General features: G+C 52.5%; 4 protein-coding genes across 4 annotated transcripts; 3 read left to right on the forward strand and 1 right to left on the reverse strand.

The window, feature by feature from the left end:
- Positions 1-443: 443 nt before the first annotated feature.
- UCRPA7_149 (putative dna repair helicase rad3 protein) lies at positions 444-2,389 on the forward strand (the record flags this gene model as incomplete). The annotated part of the gene is made up of 4 exons (XM_007912747.1): positions 444-446; positions 503-833; positions 883-980; positions 1,034-2,389. 4 exons carry the CDS (start codon positions 444-446, stop codon positions 2,387-2,389), a joined length of 1,788 nt encoding a protein of 595 aa, XP_007910938.1.
- Positions 2,390-11,227: 8,838 nt separating this feature from the next.
- Positions 11,228-12,877, forward strand: UCRPA7_150 (putative metal ion transporter metal ion transporter protein; the record flags this gene model as incomplete). Its single annotated transcript, XM_007912748.1, has 2 exons — positions 11,228-11,611; positions 11,672-12,877. The coding sequence occupies 2 exons, from the start codon at positions 11,228-11,230 to the stop codon at positions 12,875-12,877; spliced, it is 1,590 nt and encodes a 529-aa protein (XP_007910939.1).
- Positions 12,878-17,481: 4,604 nt separating this feature from the next.
- Positions 17,482-19,180, forward strand: UCRPA7_151 (putative pps1 dual specificty phosphatase protein; the record flags this gene model as incomplete). The annotated part of the gene is made up of 2 exons (XM_007912749.1): positions 17,482-17,515; positions 17,583-19,180. The coding sequence occupies 2 exons, from the start codon at positions 17,482-17,484 to the stop codon at positions 19,178-19,180; spliced, it is 1,632 nt and encodes a 543-aa protein (XP_007910940.1).
- Positions 19,181-20,761: 1,581 nt separating this feature from the next.
- UCRPA7_152 (putative protein-vacuolar targeting protein atg18 protein) lies at positions 20,762-22,360 on the reverse strand (the record flags this gene model as incomplete). Its single annotated transcript, XM_007912750.1, has 6 exons — positions 20,762-20,810; positions 20,875-21,182; positions 21,230-21,321; positions 21,494-22,028; positions 22,089-22,196; positions 22,244-22,360. The coding sequence occupies 6 exons, from the start codon at positions 22,358-22,360 to the stop codon at positions 20,762-20,764; spliced, it is 1,209 nt and encodes a 402-aa protein (XP_007910941.1).
- Positions 22,361-26,851: the final 4,491 nt, after the last annotated feature.

Consider the following 26,851-nt stretch of genomic DNA (forward strand, 5'->3'; position numbering starts at 1 on the left):
CTAACAGCGGCTCTTTCTGTGCAGGTACTATGTCTGAGATCGAGAAGGCACTGACCGAACTGAAAGCTTTGATGAAGTATCGTGCAGAACAACTAGGTCACGAAGAAGAATTCCGCGGCCTCGGCCTAACGAGTCGGAAGAATCTCTGTCTTCATCCGTCAGTAAAGAGAGAGAAAAGTGGCAGCATTGTCGATGCTCGTTGTCGTAGCTTGACGGCCGGTTTCGTCAAGGAAAAGAAAGACAGGGGTGAGAACGTCGATGTGTGTATCTATCATGATGTAAGTCTAACAGCGCCTCTTCTGGTATTTACGACAGCCTAACGTACCTAGAATCTTGATCTGCTCGAGCCTCATAACCTTATACCTAATGGCGTCTGGACGCTTGATGGACTCTTGCGGTATGGCGAGCAACACAAGCAATGCCCGTATTTTACCGCCCGTCGCATGGTGAGTAATGTCCCGCTCATAACTGGCAAGAGTGGGGGAATCTGATACAAAGGTAGATGCAATTCTGCAACGTCATCATTTACTCTTATCACTACCTTCTGGATCCCAAAATTGCCGAACGTGTTTCCAGGGAACTCTCCAAAGATTGCATAGTCGTGTTCGATGAGGCCCACAACATCGACAATGTGTGTATCGAGTCCCTAAGTACTGATATTACCGAAGATTCTTTGCGAAGAGCCACTCGTGGCGCACAAAATCTCGAGAAGAAGATCTCCGAGATGAGGGAGACCGACCAGAAGCAGCTTGAAAACGAATATCAAAAGCTTGTTGAAGGCTTAAGAGGTGCCGACGAAGCACGCCAAGAGGATGCTTTCATGGCGAATCCGGGTAAGCTGCATGGCCGCGATCCCACGTCCAGTTCTGACTCTTCCTATAGCCCTTCCAGAAGACTTGCTGAAGGAAGCTGTTCCCGGAAACATCAGAAGAGCCGAGCACTTCGTGGCGTTTCTCAAGAGATTCATTGAGTATCTCAAGGTGTGTGGATGCATGTGCTGTCATTTAGAGTTCACTCATTTACCATCCTTTAGACGCGTATGAAGGTGCGGCAAGTAATCTCAGAAACGCCTCCGTCGTTTCTCGCTCATCTTCGAGAATACACCTTCATAGAGAAGAAACCATTACGATTCTGCGCCGAACGGTTGACATCATTGGTCAGAACGCTGGAACTTACCAATATCGAAGACTATCAGCCATTGCAGGAAGTCGCAACATTCGCAACGCTTGTCTCCACCTATGAGAAAGGGTTCCTGCTTATCCTGGAGCCCTTTGAGTCGGACACAGCTGAGGTGCCGAACCCCATCCTTCATTTCACCTGCCTCGACGCAGCCATTGCCATTAAGCCGGTTTTCGAAAGATTTAGCTCCGTGATCATCACTTCTGGAACCATATCGCCGCTAGAGATGTATCCAAAGATGCTTGCCTTTCCCACTGTCGTGCAAGAATCATACAGCATGACACTCGCCAGGAAGTCATTCTTACCCATGATTGTCACGCGAGGGAGTGATCAGGCCTCCATCTCAACAAGTTTCCAGGTTCGAAACGAGCCGAGTGTAGTTCGAAATTATGGGAATCTGCTGACCGAGTTTGCCAAAATCACACCGGATGGAATGGTGGTTTTTTTCCCCTCATACTTGTATATGGAGTCGATCATCAGTATGTGGCAGGGTATGGGCATTCTGGACGAAGTTTGGAAATACAAACTCATCCTTGTCGAAACACCTGATGCTCAGGAGACGTCACTCGCTCTTGAGACATACCGTACCGCGTGTTGCAATGGTCGTGGCGCTGTCCTGCTTTGTGTCGCACGTGGGAAGGTATCAGAAGGTATTGATTTCGATCACCAGTATGGCCGAACGGTGTTATGTATCGGCGTTCCGTTCCAATACACGGAATCACGAATACTCAAGGCTCGACTGGAATTCTTGCGAGAGACCTATCGCATCCGGGAGAATGATTTCTTGTCCTTTGATGCTATGCGTCATGCCGCACAGTGTCTGGGTCGAGTCTTGAGAGGCAAGGATGACTATGGTATCATGGTTCTTGCAGACCGTAGGTTCCAGAAAAAGCGAACTCAGCTGCCAAAGTGGATCAACCAAGCCCTATCGGATGCCGAGACCAATCTCAGTACAGATATGGCAGTCGGCAGCGCAAGGAAATTCTTGAGGACTATGGCCCAGCCTTTCAGGGCTAAAGATCAAGAGGGCATTAGCACTTGGAGCTCTGAGGATTTGCGGAAGCACCAGGAGAAAATGGACGAGGAGAAGATTAGGGAGCTGCAAGATGGCCTGCAAATGGCCGGCGGCCCTCCGCAAAGCATGGACGAGGACGAATATGGAGACATTGAGGAACTAGAAGAAGGCATGATGGAGCTCGATGGCATTTGAAATACATTGCAAAGTGCAAGGGCGTTCATTCACGCCGAATAAGTGCCAACTTGATGCCAAATGATAGTCCTGTATTATTCTATATGGTGTATCTTCGCTGTACGAAGGAAATATCCTGTCAAGAAGGAATCAACCTTTGCGGGATGCTAAGCTTCTGACGCGGCCTTGCCGCTCGCCTTTCTCGACAAACTTTTATCTGATTGTTTATCGTCTCAATGGAAGCAAGCGTCTGCTCGCCTTAACAGCCCTCATCACCGGAAGTGTATGTGCTTTGCCCGGGCGCCTCCCTATCTCAATGCAGAGAAGACGGACTAGATCTCTATTTGTCCAATAGCTGGTGTGAGCACTCAGCATATTGAGATACTGGATCTCCAAAGGTCCATTACCTGAGCGCAGGTAAAAATCGATTTGTCCGTTATCGTTCAGCAGAAATGCCTTCCTCTCAGCAATTTCTTCCCGTGTGAAGTCATGAATCTCAAGCTCCAGCTGCGATGGGAATCGAACGGTCGGGGGCTTCACTACCCCCGGCACAGGTACATCCGTCGGGGCCGCCACCCCAGGTACGATGGTACGTATCGCATCCCCAACAGATTTGTACCAAGACGTAGTTGCGCTTGGGACATGTGCTACCTCAAGACTGGAGGCGTAGACTGGGTCGATGGTGCCGTTGAGTAAATATGCGATTGGGTCCTCCTTGGCGAGTATATTATAGATATTATCGACCGCTATGCAGCCGAAGATACCAGCCTCACTGACAACGCCTTCACCAACTGTATCGGCAGGGTCGGCGCCCGGTTTTTGTCGTCCCTTCCTAGGAATGAGGTTTCCCCTTTCCAAGAGTAAAAAGAAGCCGGCAGGACTACCTAGGAGAAAGAGATTTGTGGTATCAAATTCGAAGAACGTAGTCTCCGGTTGCGGTCTGCTCAGATCAAGCCTCGGAACCTGGGTGGGTTGCTTCGACAGAACCTCGATTGCCATGGCGCTCCCGAGAGAATGTCCAATAAGATGAACGCGACCGTTTTTTGCGAATCCAGGATTATTGCTACACCATAGACGGTACACGCGGTTCGCTTCACCCACAAGTGCTTCAATCATCTTCGGCTTGTGATGTGACATGTAGAATGGTATATCAAACATGACATCGGAGATCATGCTACGAACGGCGGGAATAGTGCTAGGTTCGATGTCTTTAAGGGTGAAACCATCTGCCGTATAGGCTGTCTCATCCTCTTCTTTCACCGGTCCGCCGTCCTCAAATGAAAGGCTATGTCGCCAGTTGACTGGCAGGACCATGATCCCATTGTGATTGGGGCGCAGAATTGACTTAACAGCTTCGCTCCTTAATTCAAGGTTGACTGCTCTGCGGAAAGCCGTGACCGCATGAGTGAAGTGGAAACTCTCCACGCGCTCTGCGAATTTTTGCCCAATTCCATGAGCTATCAAGACAAGATCAGTGACTTGACTCTGGTCTAACTCCGTTTTGCAGCCAGCACATGTACCATGTCCTTCGATTTGAGGCTGGGTCTGCTCAGAGACGATTTTGGGTTCTTTCTTCGGCATAGTGCTCCTCTTTTCGTGAATCGCTTCCCATGCTTGTTGGTCAAATCCCCTGATAACTGGTATCCCAACCGTCAAACCTCTTGATATCTTTGCGACCGGTCTGCGGCCGTAGTATGCGGATGGCTTAAGGCTTGGCTTAAGGAGAAAGGCAACCCCGGCATCTTTGTAGATGACATGATAGGAGGCATACATCTTCGTTGGCACAGGTGGGTTGGCAGGATCCTGAATTGGATGTACCGGCTCGAGTGTGCCTTCAGCCGAGGCTTCCCCACGAAAACATCGAGCCGCACAAAATGGGTCAGACGAGATGGGAGGCTCGGCAATATCCTCGTCCTTCGTTTTAGATAACCTCATTGGCTTTGGCCAGAGAGGATGGGAGACCTTTTCCTCGCCTAGAGGGCCAATTTCTATTGCACACCTGACCTCGTCCCTCCAGGTCTCACTATATGGCCGAAGTTCACGATATCCAATTTCTAATTGATTTGCAACAGCAGGTTCTACTGGAAGCATATTATCCCTAGGGCATGATTGGTTAGCTACCTATGGATGATGAATTGCAGCAAACAGCATACCTATAGAACCATGTCGCCCGTAACACGATAGCGACATCGTTTACAGGAGACCAATAAATTGGCTTCATCTGAAGCACAGGTAGCGAGACCAAATGTAGCCTGGACACACCCACTGGTGTGTCAACGATGCTCTCTCTCTGTCGCCTGTCGACCCGCTTCTGCTCTCTAAGGACGTTGACGTTATGAGATTGTTCATCTCTACTAGTTAGTGCTATTTGCCCATCAAGGACTTTGCGCTGAGATTTCGCGTCACTCTTCAGAGGTGATGCAGCTGCAGCTTGATTGCCTCCAGATCCCTCGACTCTGATAAACGGCTTTCCAGAAATTCCGTCATCTACAACTGGAGGTCGGATGGGAATCGGAGCTGTCGTCGTAGAGAGGGTAGCGCCGGCCTCTCCAAGAACCGGGGGGAAATCCGATGGGGATGTGGAAGCATTAGTGATTGACCGGTCTCTGGTTTGCCCAAGTTGTGAACGGTCGTCTTTATTTGACAGGGAAGAGCTTCTTGCCCGAGAAGAAGTCGAGAGACTGGTAAGCACGAATGGGCTGCTGGCGGTGGGGTTGGCGGAGAATAGGCTTGATGAGATCTGTCTTCCTTGGCTTGTTTCATTTATCGACGTGCTGGCTATCGGCTCTAGATCAGACTGAGCTTCTTTTATAACTGTCATGACAGCCCGAATAATTCTGTCTTGGTCTAAACCTTGTTGTCGCTTCCTGGTCACGGCGCAAAAAGACTCTCTTAACTCGTTCGCTGCATCCATAGCGAGCTCAGGGCAACACATTTGTATATCGGTGCTCGATTGTGTTGGTGGCAGGAGCTCGGGAGCTCCCTGGTAGTCAGTCTCGTGCGCGTGTTTTTCCAGGTGCTTCGCCGCCAAGTCTTGTATTATTGCATTCAACCTCTCGGCATTTCGCTTTGCAAGAGAAGGGCTAGGGCTTCTGTCCCTCCGAGCATGGTCGTGGTTGAGCCTGTCATCGTCGGAGGCAAGCGATAGCCAGGCTTTCTCTAGAGCATTGTTGTCACCGGTAGAGAAAGGACGGAGCTGCTGCTTCGAGGATTTGCTGTCTACAGATCCGGCAATAGTTGTGGTGGACAGCGGGTCATCGATAGGGATAGGCGAAGCATAGAAGAACTGTGGGCGGATAGGGGGTATGCCTTCGAGTCCGGCCGGGGGTGACAGCTCCGAGACTGGAGCTAAGCGGCAGGCCGCGCCGTAGGTGTGAGGCGCCGATGACATGGTCATCTGCCGGCGGTCGGGAAGAGTGCGCTGTGCTGATGAAGTCAGTCTGGCGGATCAGTAATGAGGAGGGCAGAGTGAAGCAGCATGCTAGCATACTCAGAAAACGGTAGCCACTGTGGTATCTCGGTAAGCCGGGGACAAATCGGCAACACGGCAATAGTCCATGATCGAAGGAGCTGGGCAGTATAGCTGTTTTGGCTGAGCCGTGGCTACCTGAAGACTGGAGGCTGAACCATTTTCGAATGAAGGATCACATGCCCTTTGACCTTGTCTGCAGGTGGCTTTCTTATTGAAGTACGTATGTCGTTCCTCAAGGGGGAGCTTGGTATCGCACAAGGGAAGCAACAGGCAGACAAGCTCATGGTTCGCTTCAGCTGGGGCTCTGGCGCTGTGGGGCGTTGATGACGTGTGGAGGTGCCGCTTGCCTACCTTAGGTACCTAGGTATCTACTGAAGTATCCACCAGACCTAATAATTGGTTTGGTAGGCGCCTCACATCTCGATCTTAAGAGTTTCCACATCCTTACACACTTTCAATGACATTTTCCATTGTCATTTATCGATCCTACGTACCTACCTACCTGGTCGAGACAGGATGTTGCAACATGTAGTTCTATAACATGCACGCTTGGAAGACATATCGGCTACTGTTCGTGTGGCCGGACGCTTTAGAACGATCTGAAGGCCCCAACAACGCCGGATACATGACTATCAGGCATTACTAACAATAGACTGTTTGCTGAGATGTCTACTTAGACATGGCCTATCGAGGTTATGATCGTAAGATATATAGGCCGCCGAATCTTCCACGATCCATATTTCAGGGCGATTACAAATGATAGCAACTCATAAGAGTATTAAAAGTCTATTTGGGTTTTATTACAGTGTTGCAATGTTCAACAGTTCTAAAACAGCTCAATCGTCGTTGTGTGCGCGGCCGTTTGCAAGCTCGAAGATGAGGAAGGCAATATACAAGGCGAGAAACACAGGACCCATCCACCATCGCCCACCTCCGAGTACAATGACGAAAATGAGTGCCGAAGATGCCCACATAACCATTGCCTCAAAAGCTGTGAAGCCACCCTCTAACTGCTCCGGGCTCGCCCAGAAAAACATGATGCCCGCGCAGAGTGTCACCAGGAAGATGTTAGATCCGACGGTGTTCGCTACCATGATCCCCGGCTGGTGCCGCATGCCTCCAAGGATAGCCACAAACTTCTCTGGAAGGGTTGTCGCCAGAGATAGGATTGTTGTTCCCACCACGGTGCTAGATAGGCCCAATTCAGAGCCTAATGTCCCAGCACTGTGGGCAATGACGTAACTCGACACCATCAAGGCGATAAATCCAACGATGAGTCGAAGCAGGTACGTCCACATGGGCTTGGGACGCGATCTGATGGTTCGAACTGGCCTCATCTTTCTCGATTTCCGAGGCGCATGAGGCAGCATACTGTGCCGAAGACTATTCAACGCGATTGCGGTGTCTGGGCCGCCAGGCTTCTCCTGCAGTTCAAGGTCCGAGTCGCTGTCCTCGGGAATGACCCCAGCCTCGTCCTCGTCCTTGCTACTACTGCTGCTGCTGCTCCCGTCCGAGTCCGAAACGCTGTCACTATCCGAGTCGTCTTCTGGGGCAGTGAGCGTGCCTCTGTAGATCAACGAGGCAACGGAACCGACGTAGACGACGAATGCACCCATGAGAGCGAGGCCAGCCAGCCATTTCAGACGGGCTGGCACGGCGTAAAGTGCCACGAGGAAGACCGAGGTGAGAGCGAGCAGAACTGCAGAGTAGATCTTGGAGCTGCGATCAAAGGTAGAAGTTCTCATGAAGAAAAGTCCCAGCGAGAATGATGCCAGTATATTGGCAATGCTAGATCCTATCAAGTTACCCAACGCTAGTGTGGGTCTATTTTGGCCGAGGGCAACGGCAATCACGACAAGCTGTGCATCGAATAACGTCAGCATATGACCTCGTACATTTCATTTCGCATGCTGGCGGTGGTAGTCCTCCATTCTTGACTTGGACGACAATGGGCGGCTCGACGAAGCCATTGCAAACGCGAAGAGAGAAAAGAATACACAGGAGATAGTGTGGCCGAGAAAATGCCTACCTCTTCCCATTCAGCGCCACAAGTCAAGAGACCGACAAGGGTGGGTGAGACTTTGAGCCTCTTGGCAACAATGGCTGTATTGTCGACAAACTTGTCAGCGCCATATTCGAGGAGGAAGAGCCCGGCGATGAAGGAGGCCAAGTTGAATAACAGCGTGTCGATGTTTGCCATGGCGGGAGTTTTTTTTTCTTTTGTTTTTCTTTTAATTCCCCCAATCCCACCTCTTCCGTACGCGCAATACAAGGCCGATAGGAGCACACGGAAACACCGTCGTCCCGAATGTGATGCAGCGCAGAAAGGAACGGGGCTGTTTTTCTTCAGTTCATTCTTTAGGGCCGTACACGATGTCGGGAGACTAAGCGAATGTGAAGAGCTGATGCGTGAAGTGTGACTTAAGCTCTCGAGCCCAAAGTAGCGGAAAAAATGACAGAGCTAAGACCGGTGACCGACCGAACGCATTCGGCGACGGTGCCGTGAGGTCGGACGCAAAGGACGGAGGACGACGAGGAAGTGCAAGGCGAGAGGGAAACGGACTGTCGTCAATCGAGAGAAACCCGATCTACTTAAGCCCCCTCCCACAACCCAGACCCCCTTACGGGCCTCCCTATAGGGGGCCGGCCAGCTGACTTGGATGCGCGCTTCCTGCAAGGTACAGCTAGGTAGGTATCTAGTGCATAGCGCACATCATCTTACTTGGATGGACTCGGCTTCCCACAGCAGCCTCTCTAATCTTACGCGCTGACTTTTGCTTATTCTTCTATTTCTTTAACTATCTACCTATAAGGAGTATATATTGTTGCTGGCAGACCTAAAGCCTCCTGAGACTCAAAGCCGATAGATCCACGCGGGCTCCGCCTGGCGGGAAGTACGGCCAGAGCAGAACAAGAAAGCAGAAGAAGCAAGCGCGTAATTGAGAGCAGCATACGTACAACTGCAAGTGTACCTGCGAACCTGCAAGAAATCGTGCCTTATCATTGTTAATGATACAGTATTTTGGTATGACAGTAAATCCCCGGTGACCAGATTTTCACGGCACATACCTAGGTGCACGTACTTTACATACCCAGGCCCCCAGGTGGGCGGATTGACAGGAGGATACCTAGGTAATAACTATAGTACCTACCTAGGTACTGTGATACCTCCCTGGGTAAGTGGGGAGAACAGCAGGGGGCCACGCAGGCCAAGAGGCACCAGAGTCAGCGGACGGGAACTGGCGAGACACAAAGAAATGCTTATTCCTGCTGCTCCTGTCAGCTTGTCTTCGTCTGGAACTGATTCTACCTGCCCAAGGTACGCAAGGTAATGTGCTAATGGAAACCGAGGTGTAGGCGTTGCGATTACGGTAGGGTATCAAGTGTTCAATGCGCTTGTGCATTTTATCCGCCTCCTTTCTAAGCGCAGTTGTGTGCAGTGCTGCGAAAAATGGCATCTCGTTCTCTCTTCCCGTTCCCATCCTTGACGAATGAGTCCGTCACCCGCTGTCGGATCGGCAGATATTATCAGATTATTGGAAGAGTGGCCATGGGATTCGACAAATGGCGGGTCAGAGGGCATCGAATTATTGAAAATCCGCGTCCACGCTAGTGCTGTACCTGAGCTAGCTGGGCTTAGGTAGGCTCGCCGGGCAAGGCCACCCCCTGCGTCTATTCAAACCGAGCCAGGCTTTATACGGCGGGTCTAGACTGCCCAGGTGTACTGTATGCTGGCTGATCGCCTCGTGGGCGAGCCAAGCTGGAACATGTCCTATTGCTCATCTTACTTCTTTTCTTTCGTTTCTTCTTTCATAACGAGATTAGCATTGCGCTTTTTTTCATGACCGAGTAATCTAGAAAGGTAGATAGATCGATATATTATCAAGCCGTATGTTTAGCTGTTCCAGATGGCAATTCGATTCCTGCTCTTGCAGACCACATTACGGTACGCCGAGATATGCAGGCCGCCACCGTTGTGCTTCCGGAATAGGGAGGTTAGATTTGCTGTTACGGCGGGCCATCCGCTGACGGCAGGCAGATGCCGACGGATACTGGATTCTTTGTATCTTGCCCGATTTACATAGTACCATCTGAACATCATCCTACAGTCCGGTAGGTTCATCTAGGTCGGTATGTAGCAGAGCTTCTCGAAGCGTCAGCCAATGGACTACGCGCGTGGGTTCCTTGGCTAGGTAGCGAGGTAGCCCCCTGGCTCCACGACGTGGCCACGAGAATTTTCGCAGCCATGAAATCACCCACAGCCACATTGCGGTGGTGGATGGTCTAGCAGCTACCGGTAGTATGGAATCGTGTCGACAGCTAGACTATTGACTGGTAGCTGGGATAGAGAAGGGCTGAGGTGGATCACCGTGGATGTGGATTAGTACAACCACCTAGAAGTCCACCACCGTGGAGCTGGAGCACCCGAGTCTAAGCTAAGCTTATCCTCCAGTAGTAAGCTTGATACGCTGAAGTGCCTGGACCTCGATCGAGACCCTTCCCTACGGACTTCCCGCCCCCATGCGATTGAGACGAGTTCTTTGCAGATTGATCCATTGCCTAGACGATTTCCTGATCTGAGCGATCTAATCGAGCTACCCAGCGTTACCAATTACCCTTTTCCCACAGGTATCTCAGGGCTGCCTCCTAGTAGCCTACCATCCTAGTTACGGAAGTTGATATATGTACAACCTAAGGTAGTTCCGCAGCAGATGCCAACAGTAACAGCCTGACATGGGTCGAAGAAAGGTTTTGTACGGCAGACAGAGAATCTGGGCATGCCTGGTCAGGTATGCACGAGGTGTACAGTAGAGTACATCCGTCCATCCAATGCACCTCCCGGGTCTGCGCCGGCCCAGCAGAGCGCATCTCAACAATCACAATCTACCTACTTAGCTACGCACCTCACCTACTGCAACCCACCCATCAAGCCACCCCTGTAGCTAGACTCGCGGTCTTAGCCTTCTCGGCCCATTTGAGCATCAATGTAGGTACCTACCTACCTGCTCTATGCGACTTGCCCACATTAGGGCCGTGCCCAAGTTCCAGCCTGTCCTACAATAAAAGCCACCCAGCCCGATGCCATCCATGACCGTCGCTACGGTTTCCCGATTTTTCGACTTCTGCCTCGTGAGACCTCACGGCTTGTTGCTTGCTCGAGACCGACTAAGTGACTTATTGGGGGACCAATTGACTGGCCGGTCGACGGACCAAGAGACTGGGGCCACTGTAGCCGCCCGTTCTACTCCCTCCGTCTTCCTGTTAGCCTGGCGAGAAAGAAACCCCCCCGGAGAAGAGAGAACATAGACAAGGACACATTTGCGTCTCTCGAGAACAGCGCCCCCGACTATCTTGTGTGTTGCTCATCTCCATTAAATTTCCCTCCAATGGCAAATCCGGATTCCACAGGGCCCGCAATATCGGAGGTCCGTCCCGCCTCAGACACGGGCGTCCCTCGGCCCGGCGATGAGAAGACGGCCATCTCAGCCGCCTCCTCTTTCGCTCCTGGGGAGGACGCCGGGGCCTCGACCTGGTGGAGCTCGACAAGGCGTAGATTCGGCTTCCCATCGGATACTTCGCCATACTCTGAGCCTCGAGGGCCATGGGCCAAGCTCTGGAAATTCTTCAAATTCCTCGGCCCTGGTGCCATCGTCAGCGTCGCCTACGTCGATCCTGACAATTACCAAAGCGCAATCTCCTCGGGCGCATCCTTCCAGTATAAGCTCCTCTTCATGGTCCTGGTTTCCAACATCGTCGCCATCTTTCTCCAGGTACGTTCCGGCCCAATACTGCACCTTCTCTCAGGCAAGCCACTGACCCTGCAAAACTAGTCACTGTGTGTCAAGCTCGGCACCGTGACTGGGCTCGACCTGGCTCAGATGAACCACCGATACCTGCCAAGATGGCTGGACCTTTTCATCTACGCTATCGCCGAGGCGTGTATTGTATGTACTGATATTGGTCAGGTCGTCGGTACTGCCATCGCCCTGAACATTCTGATACCGAAGCTGCCCCTCCCGGCTGCGTGTGTTGTCTCCGTCGCTGACACGCTCATTATCCTCTTGTTCTACAAATCAAATGGTGAGATGCGTCGGATCCGCATCTTTGAGATCTTCATTGCGCTCCTCGTGCTGGCTATCTTCATCACCATCTGCGTCGCCCTGGCCATGATATCTGCCCCGGCCGGTCCCGTCTTCAAGGGCTTTCTTCCGTCTCGAGATATCTTCGTCAGTACCGGCCTCTATGAGTCGTGTGCCATCCTCGGCGGCACGCTTATGCCACATGCCATCTATGTTGGCACAGCGCTTCAGCAACCTCGCTTGTACGAATACGACGTGAAGCATAATCTAAGTCCCAATGCCACCCCGACCACCAGCACCGACAGCCTTTATCGCCCCTCACTGCGGGCCATCAAGTCATGCCTCTCGTACTCGATTGCCGAGCTCACATTTACACTATTCACCGTTGCTGTCTTCGTCAACTCGGCCTTGATCATCATCTCGGGCGCGTCGTTCTACGACCCCGACAGCGACGACGAGATCTCCGGGGATCTCTACGACCTGTACGACCTCTTCTCAACGGTGATCGCACCGGCCGCCGGTACGTTGTTCGCTGTGTCATTGTTGTTCTCCGGCATCAGTGCCGGCATAGTGGCGACGATGGCGGGTCAGATGATCATGGAAGGCGCGCTGAAGATCCGAATCAACCCTTTCCTCAGGAGACTGGCCACGCGGTGCGTAGCCATCATCCCCGCTTTCATTGTTGCTGTCTCCGTGGGCAAGGACGGCCTCTCCCAGGCGCTCGTTGCATGCAATTACATCCTGGCAATTGGCCTCATCTTCATCACGTTCCCGCTCGTGTACTACACCAGCCGTGAGAAGTATATGCGAGTCCCTACGGATGACGGTACCGGAACGGTCAGCATGAGAAATTCGATCCCAACAGCAGCTGTTGCCTGGATCATCTGGACTGTTGTGGTGGTGATGGATGTGGCGACCGTTGTCCTCATCGGATTAGGCATAACAAGCGACGATTAAGATGATGACATGACAGGGTTCATGTGATGCGAACATCGACATTCTCAATGTGCCGGAGGGCCGTTGGCATCGGACTTGTGAGATGTAGTATGGCTCTTTGTATTACAAGATCCAGGCGATGATACCATCGAGTGTGCCAGGCCAACTCAAATATGGGGAAAACATGGACTAGACCGGCGTTTAGGTTGATGAGACATTGAGTACGCGAAGATGCCATTCCGATGGCCATGTCGTCTCCGTCTCATGGAATGGGTATCCCATTGATACATATTGTCAGGGGTAAGGCTGACTTCACTTGCGCGTCCAGGGGCATTGACGTGTGCCTTTGATGGGTTCGTAGTCCGGCGCGATATAGAGTGGTCTATAGAGGATAATTAGACAGTGCCGTCTGCCAGGGCATATATATTATTGCAGATGCTACCATTACCCTTTGGTATGGCCATTCTATTACTACTGAGCAGTGTGATAACACACTTTGGCCAGCCGGGGCAGCTTTCGAATGAAGGTGATCGGTCGTGTCCAGGTGTCGTAACTCCCAGCACACGGAACTGGAACAATACAAGACCAAGGTAGGGTGCAGAGGATGCGGCCGGAGTGCAGGATTGTATTTTAACGTGACACGCTTATAGGACTATGTGGCTCGGCACGGCAAGGAGAAACCCGCGGCAGACACGCTACTGCAGTCGTGCAGAGAGGTGTGAGGGAGCACGGCTCTTGATTGATTCAGGCTGTGATGTTACTTGTACCGCGGGCATACAGGTGCCCTGACCTCCAATGGCACTCGCAGCCGCGGCAGGGTTTCTCCTGCACCATCGAGACCAAGGGCAGATATGATATTATATAGTATTGCAGCACAAAACCGTGAGTGGCCATGCGCGACGCTTGTCCGCGAAAGGGCTTAAGATCTGGTCTAGGATGATTGGGGTTGGAACCGCTGTACTGGGTGTAGGAAGAGCCTCTTCCATGAGAGAGCCAACGGTTCCAAAGGGCAACGCCTCGACTTCCAGATGGCCGAATCCGCCTTGATATCTGACACGACAATCGAGAGCGACCAGTTCTGAACCGACAGGCACAACCCAGGCAACAACAGCCCAGGTAGATGAGTGATCGGCCGATAGAGGGCCAACCAGCCAGGCAAAGCAAGAGACAGTTTCCAACCAGAACGCTGTGAGGTGCTTGACACTCGAATGGCGAGCGATTTAAAAAAAAAAAAAAAAACACTTGCAGATACAACCTCGGCCATATACTGACCTAGGGTGCAGGGCAAACATACATCCCTAACTGCTTTTAGATGGATGGAGGAGAGGGTCATTCTCTGCACCTCCAAAGTACCACCATACAGCTCTATCAATAAGACATCCACGATCTTGGTTGACGATGCATCGTCATCGGCGATCTAAGGACATAGGCCGGTAAGGCATGTATGTAAATCCCCAGGCAAGCTCGTAGCTGGTAGAGTCGCTGAGAGCTGACCATCCCCGACTGTTCGACGGGGCTGCTAAAACAGCCCCGCAGTAGACTAGCTCCTGGACCTGGGCGGCGTTACTGCCCATGACATGACTGGCCCAAGCTCCCACCCACCTTACCACCTACATGTAGGTATGCAGTAACATGCTTGGAAATACAGGACAGACCCTCTTTTGGTTCTACCTTCTTTCTAGGTCCCTCAGTGTGAAAACAGGATATCAATTCAAACATTCAAGAAGCACAAGCCCCCACCGGGGATGTTCTGGGCTACCGAAGCCAAGTTGAGCTATTCTTCGTCATCTCTTCTCCTAACCCGCGAGCCTGCTTACGCAGTACCATCTGCGTGGATAATATGACCACCTGGGCACCCTGGGGAGCTGGAGGGAGAACCTGGAAGGGGGGGAGGGGAAGAGGAGGGGCCACCCAATTGGGTCACTAGCAACAGCCGCCCCCCAAGGGCCCCAACACTAGCCGCCCACTGTCGATTCACCCAACCATTATGCAGTACGGTACTGCATACCTTGGACTCGATACCCCTATACCCCTGCCTTGATCGATCAATGACAATGTGAGGGGTGACTCCAATTGTAGAGTTGTCCAGCACCCTCCTTCCTGTCTACCTACACTTCCACTTCCATATCCTCGATCCATCCGACATGCCATCATGTTGAGTGGCCCTGATACAGAACAGACCACAGAGCCACCGTCTCTCCACTGTATGTTTATGTCGCGTAATGTCTTCTCACCTAGTCGAAATCGAACGAATGGATGAATGGATGGGCGGATGGGTGATTTGGACGAGCCAGGAAAGACCTACAAATGTACCGGTATTCGAGAGTCCAGAACCAACTGGTCACCTAGCAGTGCCTAGGTATTGTAGAGTAGGCATCCAGAGTTCGATACCATCTTCTTACATTCGAAGGCTTCCCTGAGGTCTCTCCTGCCAGCATTGTCCGTGGTCTCTCGAAGAAGTCCCATCCAACCATCTATCTGAGATTCTAGCCATCTTCCTTTCTCTGCTTGGGAGACTGGTCTACATACCATACCCCATGCAGACGGTGTCTAAAGTGTCTAAGTAAAGCGAAGTGAAGGGTTTGCAGACCTCGTCCTAACAAGTCAAGAAAACCCTCTGCAATAATAAGCCCACCAAAAACCGGTCGGAAGGCATGGAGCAGCTACCTACTGTATAGTAGGGAGGCGGTAGACTACCAGGTATGAGCCAACAGACGCATCTGCATGGAAGCACATAAGTAGGAGCTGACCAATTGCGTGTCCCCCACAGCGGTCGCTCTAGGTCGATTGCGAAACACGGCCAAACGACCAGGGCCATCGAATCGAATCGAGTCGAGCCATGCCGCCTCCTCGTCTCTTCATCGCTCTATCCCGCGCCTAAACTCTGGATCACACCTGCATACCTCGACCTACAAGCCTAGCGAGCCAGGTAGGTACTTAGGTAGATCTCTTCACTAGGTACCTGGGTACGTTGCACACATGGCCCGGCTGCTCTTCATCTGTATCTCACTCAACCTGCTCATATGTCACAGCTATCTACTGCTAATAGCTCGCCTTGCCTCGCCGTATCTCTCTTCAATGCCCAGCAGAGTTCTGGCTACCAATGCCTCCAGTACCCATACCCAGCAGACTGATGTGGAGGTGAAAAAGGCACACAGACGGACGTTAGGTATGGTAGGAAACGAGGACTGCAGGTTAGGTACCGAGGGGCGACTAAGGTTAGGTAGGAGGGTAGGTGCCCAGTGCCCACAGCACAGGTGGGTGGCCACCTGCAGCTAATCCAATGTTAGGTGAACTTCGTTATCTTAGCTTCTGTGCCACCTGCAACTGCGCACCTGCACCTGCACCTGCAACCGCAGTTGCATCCTCCCCCCCCGCCCCGCTTGTCAGAACTCCCGCCCCCGGTCTCACCAGCCCATCGCCATCGCCATCGCCATCGCCATCGCCATCTCCACCCCCTCACCAACGAGACTTAACCTAGGATACTACTACACACACCTGTGCACTTCGTCGATTGCATCTGCCATTCAATCCCATCGCCATATTCTCCGAGACCGCCCACACTCTTCGTCTCGTCTCTCTTCTTCCCTTATCTCTTTCTGAACATTGCCCGTTCAGCCTTGGCTAGGTAGATGCCTCCCTTGTCAAGAGTCTCTTCAGGTGGTGGAGCCCTCACACGGCTGTTAAACTTTACTGACTTTACTAAACCCTCCACTCCTCCCCCCCCGGGCAGCCGCTGCCGTGCACGCCTTATCGCCCACCTGTGAGTGAAACCTCATCCCCTCTTTGAAACAGGGATGTGCGATAAGGCTGCGCCATCAGCCATCCACAATCCACCATCTCATACGCCCATTAGCTTGCTCGCCCATCGCCCATTGCCCATTGCCCATCGAACCTGAAGAGCACGCCGCCCGGTATGTATCATCAATCTACCTCATCTACTCACCCCGTCCTATCCTCACCTTACCTGACCAACCTCAGCTTTTTGGTCGTGCGTGCATGTTTCCTGCCATTCTCCCTCTTGTCCCGGCCTGAAGTTGTCCTTTGGTCTACCCACGTCAACTCATCTACCTAGGGTACCTTTCCTTAGCCTTCCATACCTCTGTAGGTTTTGGGTGTCTTGTCTCCCGTCGTCTCTACTGTCACTTCACCACTCGCCTGCATTCTTCATCTCTTCCATGCCTGCTGTTCTAGCCATCGACTGTTCTATTTGCTTTCACCCCACTTCTGGTTGCACGGCCTCGCCATATTGAATCCAATCAGTTGTCGTCCTTCTTCATCTCGCTAATTGCCTGCGGTTAGAGCTTCATCCTCGCCGACGTCTCTTCAAACGTGCTCACTAGCGTTGCGCCGTGCTCCAGCATACACGCCACGCGATCACCAAAGGGCAGGATATTCGGGCGTGCCCTCTTGTTGATCTGGCACGGTACTGCTTCATCGGGGTTCGTCTTCCCTGGTCCGATCCAGGCCAGGCGTGTCTGGATTCTTTCGAGGACGCTGCCGGCTGGAGGAGCAATGGCGACCATTGCACTCCCGCGGCCCATACCACCCCATCGTTCCTCCTCGGGCATCACCACCCTCTCCTCCACCATAACCCTCGATACCATCAACACCCAGGCTGCCCAATGCCCGGTCCCCCTCCCAAACAAGCACTTACCCGTCTGCCCACCGGGCCCCGTACCCCAGCAGGAGCCAAACACCCCGCCCCCGTCGCCCGGCCGAGAAGATGACAACCCCCAGCCATCTCTCCTTCACCCTCCCGACGGCTACGTCCGCCTCGATTCCGGCTCGCTAGCTCTGTACAAGATCGATGCCGCCCATGTGGCAGATGCCCTCGACTACATTTCGCGCCAACCTCTGCCCGACCCTTCGCAGGTGTTCCCTTGGTTGCATGGCCTGCACCCCAACAACCATATCCAGCAGGCCTTCTTCATAGCCCGTCGCCGCGCCCTGCGGAAGACGCCATGCTGTTTACGAGGTATCACGGTCGTCAAGGCCGATGGCGATCTGACTGTCGCCCGCCTCAAGGGTGCCATCGCGCCCCACGAGTTCATGCAGTCCGGCACCACGGCCGAGTTCCTGGAGGTTGATCCCAAGGAGGGCTTTTCCGTGAGAAATTTCCAGATACAGGCGGCAAAGACCGCCATGACCTCCGACATCATAGTGTACGGCGATGACGACGTCCTTGTCCGCAAGCTCGGCTGGGATATCGCAGCCGCGCAGAAGCGATGGCGGGAAAAACACGAGGCTCAAGGCCATCCATTGCCGTGCTACAACACATTCATCTGCGTGAGCCCTTTCGCCGACTTCGAAAACGCGCATGACGAGCTCGTGGCCGTTGATTCAGCCGGCCGTCTGACGGGCAACGTTGTTGATTTCTTCCACCAGGAGCGAACGGAGATGTACGCCATGACCAAGGCATCTGAGATCTCCCATAATGTGTGGCTAGGGCCAACCCCCGATCATGGCACGGAAGAGGAAGAACGATACGATGTCCTAATTGAGTGCAGTGATATGGGTCGCCTCAACGCGGCTGCTTTGCAGGCCATCGCCGAGAGTTCAGATGAGATTGTCAAACAGCCATATCTTGACTTCCCTTCATCGGGAAGCATCCTGCCGCCCACCTGGTCACACGCTGAGGCAGATGGCATCTTGGAGACGTGCAGGTGGATCTACCACTTGGCCCATGGGACAACACCATCGACCATCCCCAGCCGCAAAGATGAGGACGGCGATTTCACCATGTCCGACGATGTCGATTCAAAGATTACCCAGCCCGGTCGCTCTCGCAAAATTCTGATCCATTGTGCAGACGGATACACGGAGTCGACGATGCTGGGTATTGCCTACTTCAGCTTCAGCACCGGCCGTCCCGTCCCGGACGCCTGGCTTCAGCTCCACACCACGATGCGACGCAACTTTTTTGCTTACCCAACAGACGTGGCCCTTCTTATGGCTCTCGCGCCGCGGCTATTGTCCGAGTCACCCGCTTGCAGAGATAAGAACCTTTCGGAGATCACAGCCATGGTGAAGGACGAGCCCAAATGGCTACCTGGGCTGGACGGCTCTCTTCCTAGCCGTATCTTGGACTATATGTACCTTGGCAATTTGGGCCACGCCAACAACCCTGATCTGTTGAGGGCCCTCGGAATTGGTCAGATCCTGAGTGTGGGCGAAACGGCCATGTGGCGTGATGGAGAGCTTGAGGAATGGGGCATGGAAAATACCTGCATTATCCAAGGTGTGCAGGATAACGGTATTGATCCTCTGACGGAGGAGTTTGAGAGGTGCCTCGAATTTATCGGTATGTCATTGTCCGGTTGAGAATCGCTGTTCCTGTGCCAGGCAAAAATATCCTGCATTTGAACTAACATGGACCCACCCCTGATACAGACCGCGGCCGCCGCAACGGGACAGCTACACTTGTCCACTGCCGCGTTGGCGTCTCTCGGAGCGCAACCATCTGTATTGCAGAGGTCATGCGGACGATGGATCTCTCGTTTCCCCGGGCATATTGTTTTGTTCGCGCTCGTCGGCTCAACGTAATTATCCAACCACACTTGCGATTTGCCTATGAGCTGCTGAAATGGGATGAAATGCTCCAAATGAAGAGATCGGCTGAAAATGGGGGAAAAGGTACCGGTATCAAAAGGGAGCTTGAATGGGGCGAAATTGCGAGAGAGGTAGCATTGATGAATCGACCTTACGCGAGATGAGCGAGGCTCAAAAGGCGGCTTTGCCTACACGAAATGGCCATCCGGGGCAACGAATAATTGACTCCAGAGAGCTCATTGGGACGAACGATTGAGGACCTTAACAACCAGATCAGTTATGCCGACCTGGCAAGAAGACTAGGACAACGGCTCGCATATCGCCTTTGTTGCTTGATCGCCTGAGCAAACTCTACGTCAGTGGCCCTGTGAAGTTGTTTAGCTACTTCGTAGCACAATTTCGGTGACTGTCAGCTACCTTTTCTGGGATTTGGTTGGGGACGGGACGAGCCAACCCTCACAAAACCACACGACTTCTAAATACGTCCGGCGCTTTATTGGGGGCAATTGTTTTCACTTGTTTTGCAACGATGTATTTGATAAGCCTCACGACGGAACGATCACTTCTTTTGCAGGATTTACGACAGGATATCAAAGGCGGCAACTGAGCTTGGTTTTTCTTCTTTTTGATATCCCTTTTACCTTCATTTAACGGCGTGGGGTGGGAATTTTTTTTCTCTTTTTTTCCTGCGGTATGGAAACAGAGTGTTTTGTAACATGGGAGGAGCAGATGTATTGCCGCTCATCCAAAGCGTCGACAAGTTGGCTTCGTTCTGGATGGCGTTCGCATTTTCAGGAGACCGATACGGTTGCAGTGTGAAGAGCATGTATATGACAAATGCAAATTGAGGCCGATCGCAACAAGCGTCAAAATCAGAGGACGAGCGTCAGAAAAGAGAGCAATACTATACTACAATGATGCATATTATGAACCTCGAGGAAGACACAATAACTACTTGCTTACTCCCGAGGCATCGCAAAAAGAGTATATCGCAGTCCATCCAGTCTCCCTACAAATCATCATAGTGCCGCAGCCCAGTCCATGCCCGCCGAAACGCCATCGATGAATCTCGCCGCCCCCAAAGGCTTAGAATATGTAAAAATAACGCCAAACGCTTATGCAGAACCATTCGTCGAACATGAAGTGGAGCGAGTGGTTAGGCCACCGAGTCTGAACCTTGAAAGGGAACATGTCTTGAGCAGCAGCCATCTGTTGCGGTCCAATTTGCTGAACAGCCATCGTCAGTGGTGTTGCCCTATGAGATTACGGCGCTAACCGACGATGCTGTTGTTTGAGTCATTCGAGAACCTTCACTGCCACAAAACACACAATCAATCCCCGCCTTGGACTCCGTCACGAGCCATACGCAGAAGCTTCAAGCTTGTCGTCGCCGTCAAGGACACTAATCAGTCAAGCTCCAGTCAGTTCAATTCGACAGGGCAAGGATAGACTAGAACTATACGCACGAAAATTGCTTCACTAAGTAGCCCTCGCCCCCCTGCTCCATGTCGATATTGAAGACGTAGAAGCCGCCGTCGCTGGTGACTACCATGACCTGAGGACTGCTGCTGCTCATGGCCACCACACTCCGCACTGGGCCACCTAGGTAGGCTGGACCGGCAGCTGCGCCTGCCGAGGAGCCACTACGAGGAGGCAGACCGGAGTTTGCTTTCGGGATTTTGATGTACGCAAAGTCACGCAGGGGCTCCCACATCTCTGTAACGGTCTGCGGGAGATATGACCCGACAACTCCTGCTACACTCCTGCCCATCATCTGTGATGATCGCCTCAACATGCTGCTAAAGGAGCCGCTCTGCCTACGGTGGGCTCCTCCACTGCTGTTGCTGCTGCTACCGTTGTTTCCTTGCGGCCCAGCCAAGTCAGCGGCTTCACTTCGCGGGGATCCTGTTGCGCTACCAGGCGAGTCGTTACCACTGTCATAGCTGCGCGAGCGAGTCCAGCGATCCAGGCGGGGCGAAGAAGGGGGCTCTGTCGCAGCTGGATTCATGGCGGCGTTGGCGCTTCCCGAAGGGCCTGGACCCCCTAGTCGGAATATGTGCACGGTGTCGGACGTTGAGGAGACACATAATAATGTCGAGCTCAGGTTGAAAGACATGCTGTAGATGGTTGAGGGGTAAGTGCCCCGTCGAAATTGGTAGAGTTTCTGCCCACGAGGTACGCTGAAGACGCGGATGATGGTCCCGGTTTCCGACGCAGTGGCAAGCAACGTGCCTTCGCTATTCAGGGCGATACAAGACAAGGGAGACTTGTGAGCCTCAACGACATTGACTGCCTTGAGGGTGAGGGTATCGAAGATGAGAACCTCACCGGAGGTGGGAGGAACATAGGTCGACAAAGGTGGTGCATGAGCAGGCCGCCGATCTCCGGTGTCTTCCCGCGGCTTGGGTAGAGGGTATGCAATATAGCAATTCTCAGAAGAGGGCGACAGAGCGCAGATGGCGCTTGGATTCGGAGAGGTGGTGATGGTGTAGAGGAGACTCATGTTGGCGATGTCGTACAAATAGATCTCCTCTTCGAGTATGACAGCTAACCTTTTCCTATTCAGACGGACGGCGAGCACAGCAGAAGGAAAGGTAAGCTCGCAAATGACGGACGCCCTCTGCGAGAAGGGTTAGAGGAGCCTGAGAAGAGGACGAAATGTCATGGAGGCGACCCATACCTTGGTGTTCTGAATGATGAGATGTCTCGGGGAGAGGATGAGAGCGACAAGCGAGGTGGAGAAGAGCATCTCGATGATGGAGACGTTGCCATCATCGCTGCTGAATATCTTAGAGAAAGGGTCGGTATGATAGATGCGGAATCCCTTGGAGGTACCTTGAGAGGCCCAAGCATCAGCTCCTGGTGCGTGACGAGAACACGGGCAGACTCACCAACAGCAAGACAGCTGTGATCCTGGTTGAAGGTGATGAAGTTGAGAGCGGCGCTCGCCATTTCTGACGATGTCGGAGGAGGAAGTGGATGTGGCCTATATCTTTTGCGTGCACTCGGCTACTGAAATGTCCACTCGACTGTCGAAGCTGGTCTGCAACGTGGCAGGGTGGTTGCAGAGCAGGAAGGTGGATGGAGAATTGATCACAAGGCAGCTGAGCTGGTGGCAGGCAGTCGTTCGTTCGCTCGTTCGTTGCGTTTGGCTCGGCAAAGGCAGGACAGCTTGACTGTCTCCTGGGCGGTACAGTACAGTGCAGTGCAGCTGAGCGAGAGATGCGCGGGCGAGGCGGGCGCGATATCGTAGGCCCGCCCTTTCGGTGGTGATCGTCGTGATCGCAGCGCTTCGAAGACGTTGGTGGAGGTGGTGTGTGATGTATAGCAAGTTGAGAGGCCGACGGTAGCAGATGGCAGGGTAAGTATGCATGATATGAGGGAGGTCGGGACGGGGGTGACTGGCTTGGGTAAGGGACCCTAGGTAGGTGGCTAAGTACCTAAGGTAGGGAAGTATTGCGTAGGTGGGGGCCCTCCGAGGGATCTGGAGGGGAAGTGTCCCCGCCGCCAGCGATGGAACTGGAGCTCCTTCAGTGCTCTCCCAGGCTACCCAGGTACATACCTACCTACCTAGGTACCTAGGTAGGCTTGCTCCTCCCCTTTAATTCTTGAAGGGTAAAGGTACCCGATGCTGAGAGTCGTGATACTTATCAAGAGTCGAAGATTTTGTTCATTACTATAGCATAGGTCTATCAACTTCTATAGAGGTAGTCATCTCCTGTTGCAGAGGTAACGATACCTAGATACCCTTACTAGACGAAGACTTATCAGCCTGGCGGAAGAGTAATACGTAACCATGGAAGGACAGGCGATGGAGACGCAAACAGCTTGTGTGGAGACGGGACGGCGGGACTTACATACCTCTAGGTACCTAGGTAGGTACCTAAAGGTAGGTGCCTAGGTAGCCCCAGTAGCAGTGTACCGGCCGCATCCGTCCACCACGCATTCCGTCGCACCGGACTAAGATTGAATTAGCCAGCGTAGTACTATCCGTCATAGTAATATGGCTCTAACCGATCTCTCATCTAAAGTGCTCAGGAAGTCATCATAGGGAGGCATTCAGGCATCGATGAGTAGGTGGTGACCAGAGAAGAGCGCCTTGAGATTGCAGGGCACTTCTAGGGGCTCTGTTCGAATCAGGATCCGTAGGTAGATTAGGAAGTCTGCAAGCTGGAGATGGACCTCGTTGATCTCATACCACCACCATATCCATACATGATGCATCTCGACGCTCCAAATGCACGTACCGAGCATAGAGCAGAATATTCGCAGCCCACAACCAGCCGCATAGCTTTCGCTTCACCTTGGACAGGATGTGATGTGCACCCTAGAAGAGTCCGGGTACTTCAATTTCCTTGTAGAGTCTACCAATGATACCTCCAACCCTTTAGATGTTGTATCACAAGGTAATCGCCCGCGTCAAGTCAGCCACATCCCGTCGCCACGGCATCTCTCTTGATCGTCGTATAGCGGCACCCTAAATCTCCATGCTCTCTTCTAGCTCCCCTTTTCCAGAAAAGGCGGGATGGCTGCGGTCACGACTCCCCGACCTATAGGCCCGCGTGCCGCAAAGTCGGAAAGGAGGTCCAAAGATGACCTTGTCATGGCTGTAGGTTTGCCAAGAACTTCGCAGACTCAAAATCTCTTGTGCAGCCAAGACGATCACTGACCGGTATTGATCCAGACAAACAGTAGCAGTATCGTTTCGAAACGTAGCGTGGAACGATTCTATTACCCCAACGAGCCACACTTCTTCCGCTTCTTTGTGAGAAAGTTCCAGCGCAGGGCTCCTTTAATCAATAGGGGCTATCATCTCAGACTCCATGTAATCGATACTCTTGTCCGCAGGTTTCTGCAAGAGCCCACGACGGCCAAGAAGATGGTCATAAACCTTGGTTGTGGCAGGTAAGCGCTGCGTTCTTCCATCGAGCACCGCTAAATACTCCGCGGAATCCCACTAAAAGCTCTGTATAGCGATGTTCTGCCATGGCAGTGTCTCACTCGCTATCCCGAAGAGTGCAAAGAAGCCGTCTTTGTGGACGTTGACTTTCCAGACCTGATGTTGAAGAAGCGCCAAGTCGTGCTCAATACCGCGGAACTTACGGCTCCCCTGGCAGATGTTCAAACTCCCGAGGACGGACCAATCCTGCTCCGGAGTGATCGCTATTTTCAAGTAGGCTGCGACCTACGTGACACAGATACTCTACACCAAGCGTTGTCCTTGATCGCCGAGATATCTCGCGCTCGTCTGTTATTTGTGGCTGAGGTTTCCATCACGTACATGGAAACTGAGGCTGCAGACGGTCTGATAAAATGGGCCAGTAGCATTGGGCAGGGTATGTCTCCGGCAGTCTACTTCTTGCATCACCATTTCCCTTGTATCTCTCAACGATTCGCCACATCTATAATCTCAATCTTATACTGTCTTGTTACTGACATTCGTGGTAGCGGAGTTTTGTTTGTTGGAGCAAATCTTACCGGATGGTCCTGAGCACCCATTTGCCAAGACCATGAATGAACACTTTGGAAAACTAAACAGCCCCCTTCGATCGATACTTCAGTACCAGACGATCGAGCAGCAGGAAGAACGCTTCTCCAGCAGAGGCTGGGCTGATGTCACGGCGCTCTCATTGTGGCAAGCGTGGGCAAATAATGACTTCTTCAGCCCCTCGGAGAGACAGAAACTAGACGATGTCGAGCCTTTTGATGAGTGGGACGAATTGGCCCTGTTCGCCAGCCACTATCTCATCCTTCATGCCAGCACTCTCGCCGAAGGCAATGTGGTGTCGCGAAGATCAAGAGAGAGATTGCCGGACATTCCTGCAACGGAGGTTGTTATGTCTTATAAAGAGTATTCGACTCAGCGAGGTCTCCGCCGCTTTGGCGCATCCATGATCTTAAAAAATGTTACGGGACAGGAATTCATTGCAAACGTAATGGGGCATGGTGTGCACAGTCGCCTTCGATCTTGCGATGTGTACTCTCAAAATGGCTGCAATATCGATCTGGCTCTTGAGCCAGGCGGACCAGCAGGTCGCATGTCTCATACCATTACTGATCTTGGCTCTAGCGGAATTTTGTTGGCTGGAGGTCGTTCCTCTCCCATGTCGCCAATGATGGATAGCTGGTTATTCAAGCAAGACATCCACCGTTGGTTCCGCGTAGAAGACTTGCCAGTGCCTCTCTATCGCCACTCCGCGACACGGCTAGACGGGTCATCGTTAGCCCTTCTTTATGGCGGGAAGTCGGGGGCATGTGATGTTTCCGACAAGTGTATGTTGTATCATCCTGGACTGGGGTGGATAGAGTGCCACGTAAGTGGGCCAGTACGTCCGCTGCCGGCCTTCGGTGCTGTATTGTCATGCCTCGGAAGGCATCAGGGAAGTGCTGGGATTTTCACCGGTATTCTTGCCGGTGGAATGCTTCGGGATGGAACCATCTCCGACCAAATTCTGGCATGGCAAGTTGACGTCGCTAATGAAAAGGTATGTATCCATCATCTCACCACTGTTGTTGTCCGTATAAGACTGATGCAAAGAACAGCAACCGAAGATAATCTTCAGCACATGCAGTGCGTCGACAGACACTCTAGGAGACACCCAAGCGGCGAGACTGTTGCTCTCAAGGTTTGGTGCGACTTGGACAACATACCGTGGCTACCTACTGGTTCTCGGGGGTGTTCTCCGACACGGAATCGTGCCACAGAGCCACGACATCCTTATATGCTCATTAAATGGCTCAAGTCTTGAGATCCGATCTCGTTTGGTCGACCCGCGCATATTCGAGCCCTCGGGGCCACCTCGACCCCTCATCATAGGCTCATCTGTTATTAGCACAGCGGCCGATCAAGTAGTTCTGATAGGTGGCGGCGCCACTTGCTTTTCAATGGGGACCTACTGGACAAGTGGAACTTACGCATTCACTCTTGATCTAAGAGCTCTTGATGGTCGAAAATGCTTCAGTGTTCCGGCAGGAGGTGTTGGTTGGGAGCTTGCACGAACAGTTGAGCTAGTGGACAAAGACGAAGGCGCAGAACTTAGCAGCAAGCATACGATGCCGGAGGAACAAACTACGGTCCTTGCCATCCAGCGCATAAAAATTGAAAGCCCGGAAGCCTTCGGGAAGATGCTTCAAGCCAGTAAACCTGTCATTCTAGAAGGAATTGACTTAGGGGCAATCAAACATAACTGGAGCTTAGACTACCTCGCCGACAAGATTGGACGGGATAGGAAGGTAGGTTGTACCCGGCTTTTTCTCCCCCCTCCCCCCTTTTTCTTCCCTCCTTTTTCGGTAGCATATATCTTTCGCTAACAGACGACCTAGATCGTGGTACACGAATCAGAAAACCGAAGTATGGACTTCAACGCCAAAAACTTTCGTTATGTGACGAAGAGCTTCGGAGCATTTGTCGAGGAGGTCAAGTCAGGGGCCAGACTGTATTTG

The sequence above is a fragment of the Phaeoacremonium minimum genome, assembly GCF_000392275.1.
Source record: "Phaeoacremonium minimum UCRPA7 unplaced genomic scaffold PA7_03_scaffold_8, whole genome shotgun sequence".
Classification (NCBI taxonomy): Eukaryota; Fungi; Ascomycota; class Sordariomycetes; order Togniniales; family Togniniaceae; genus Phaeoacremonium; species Phaeoacremonium minimum.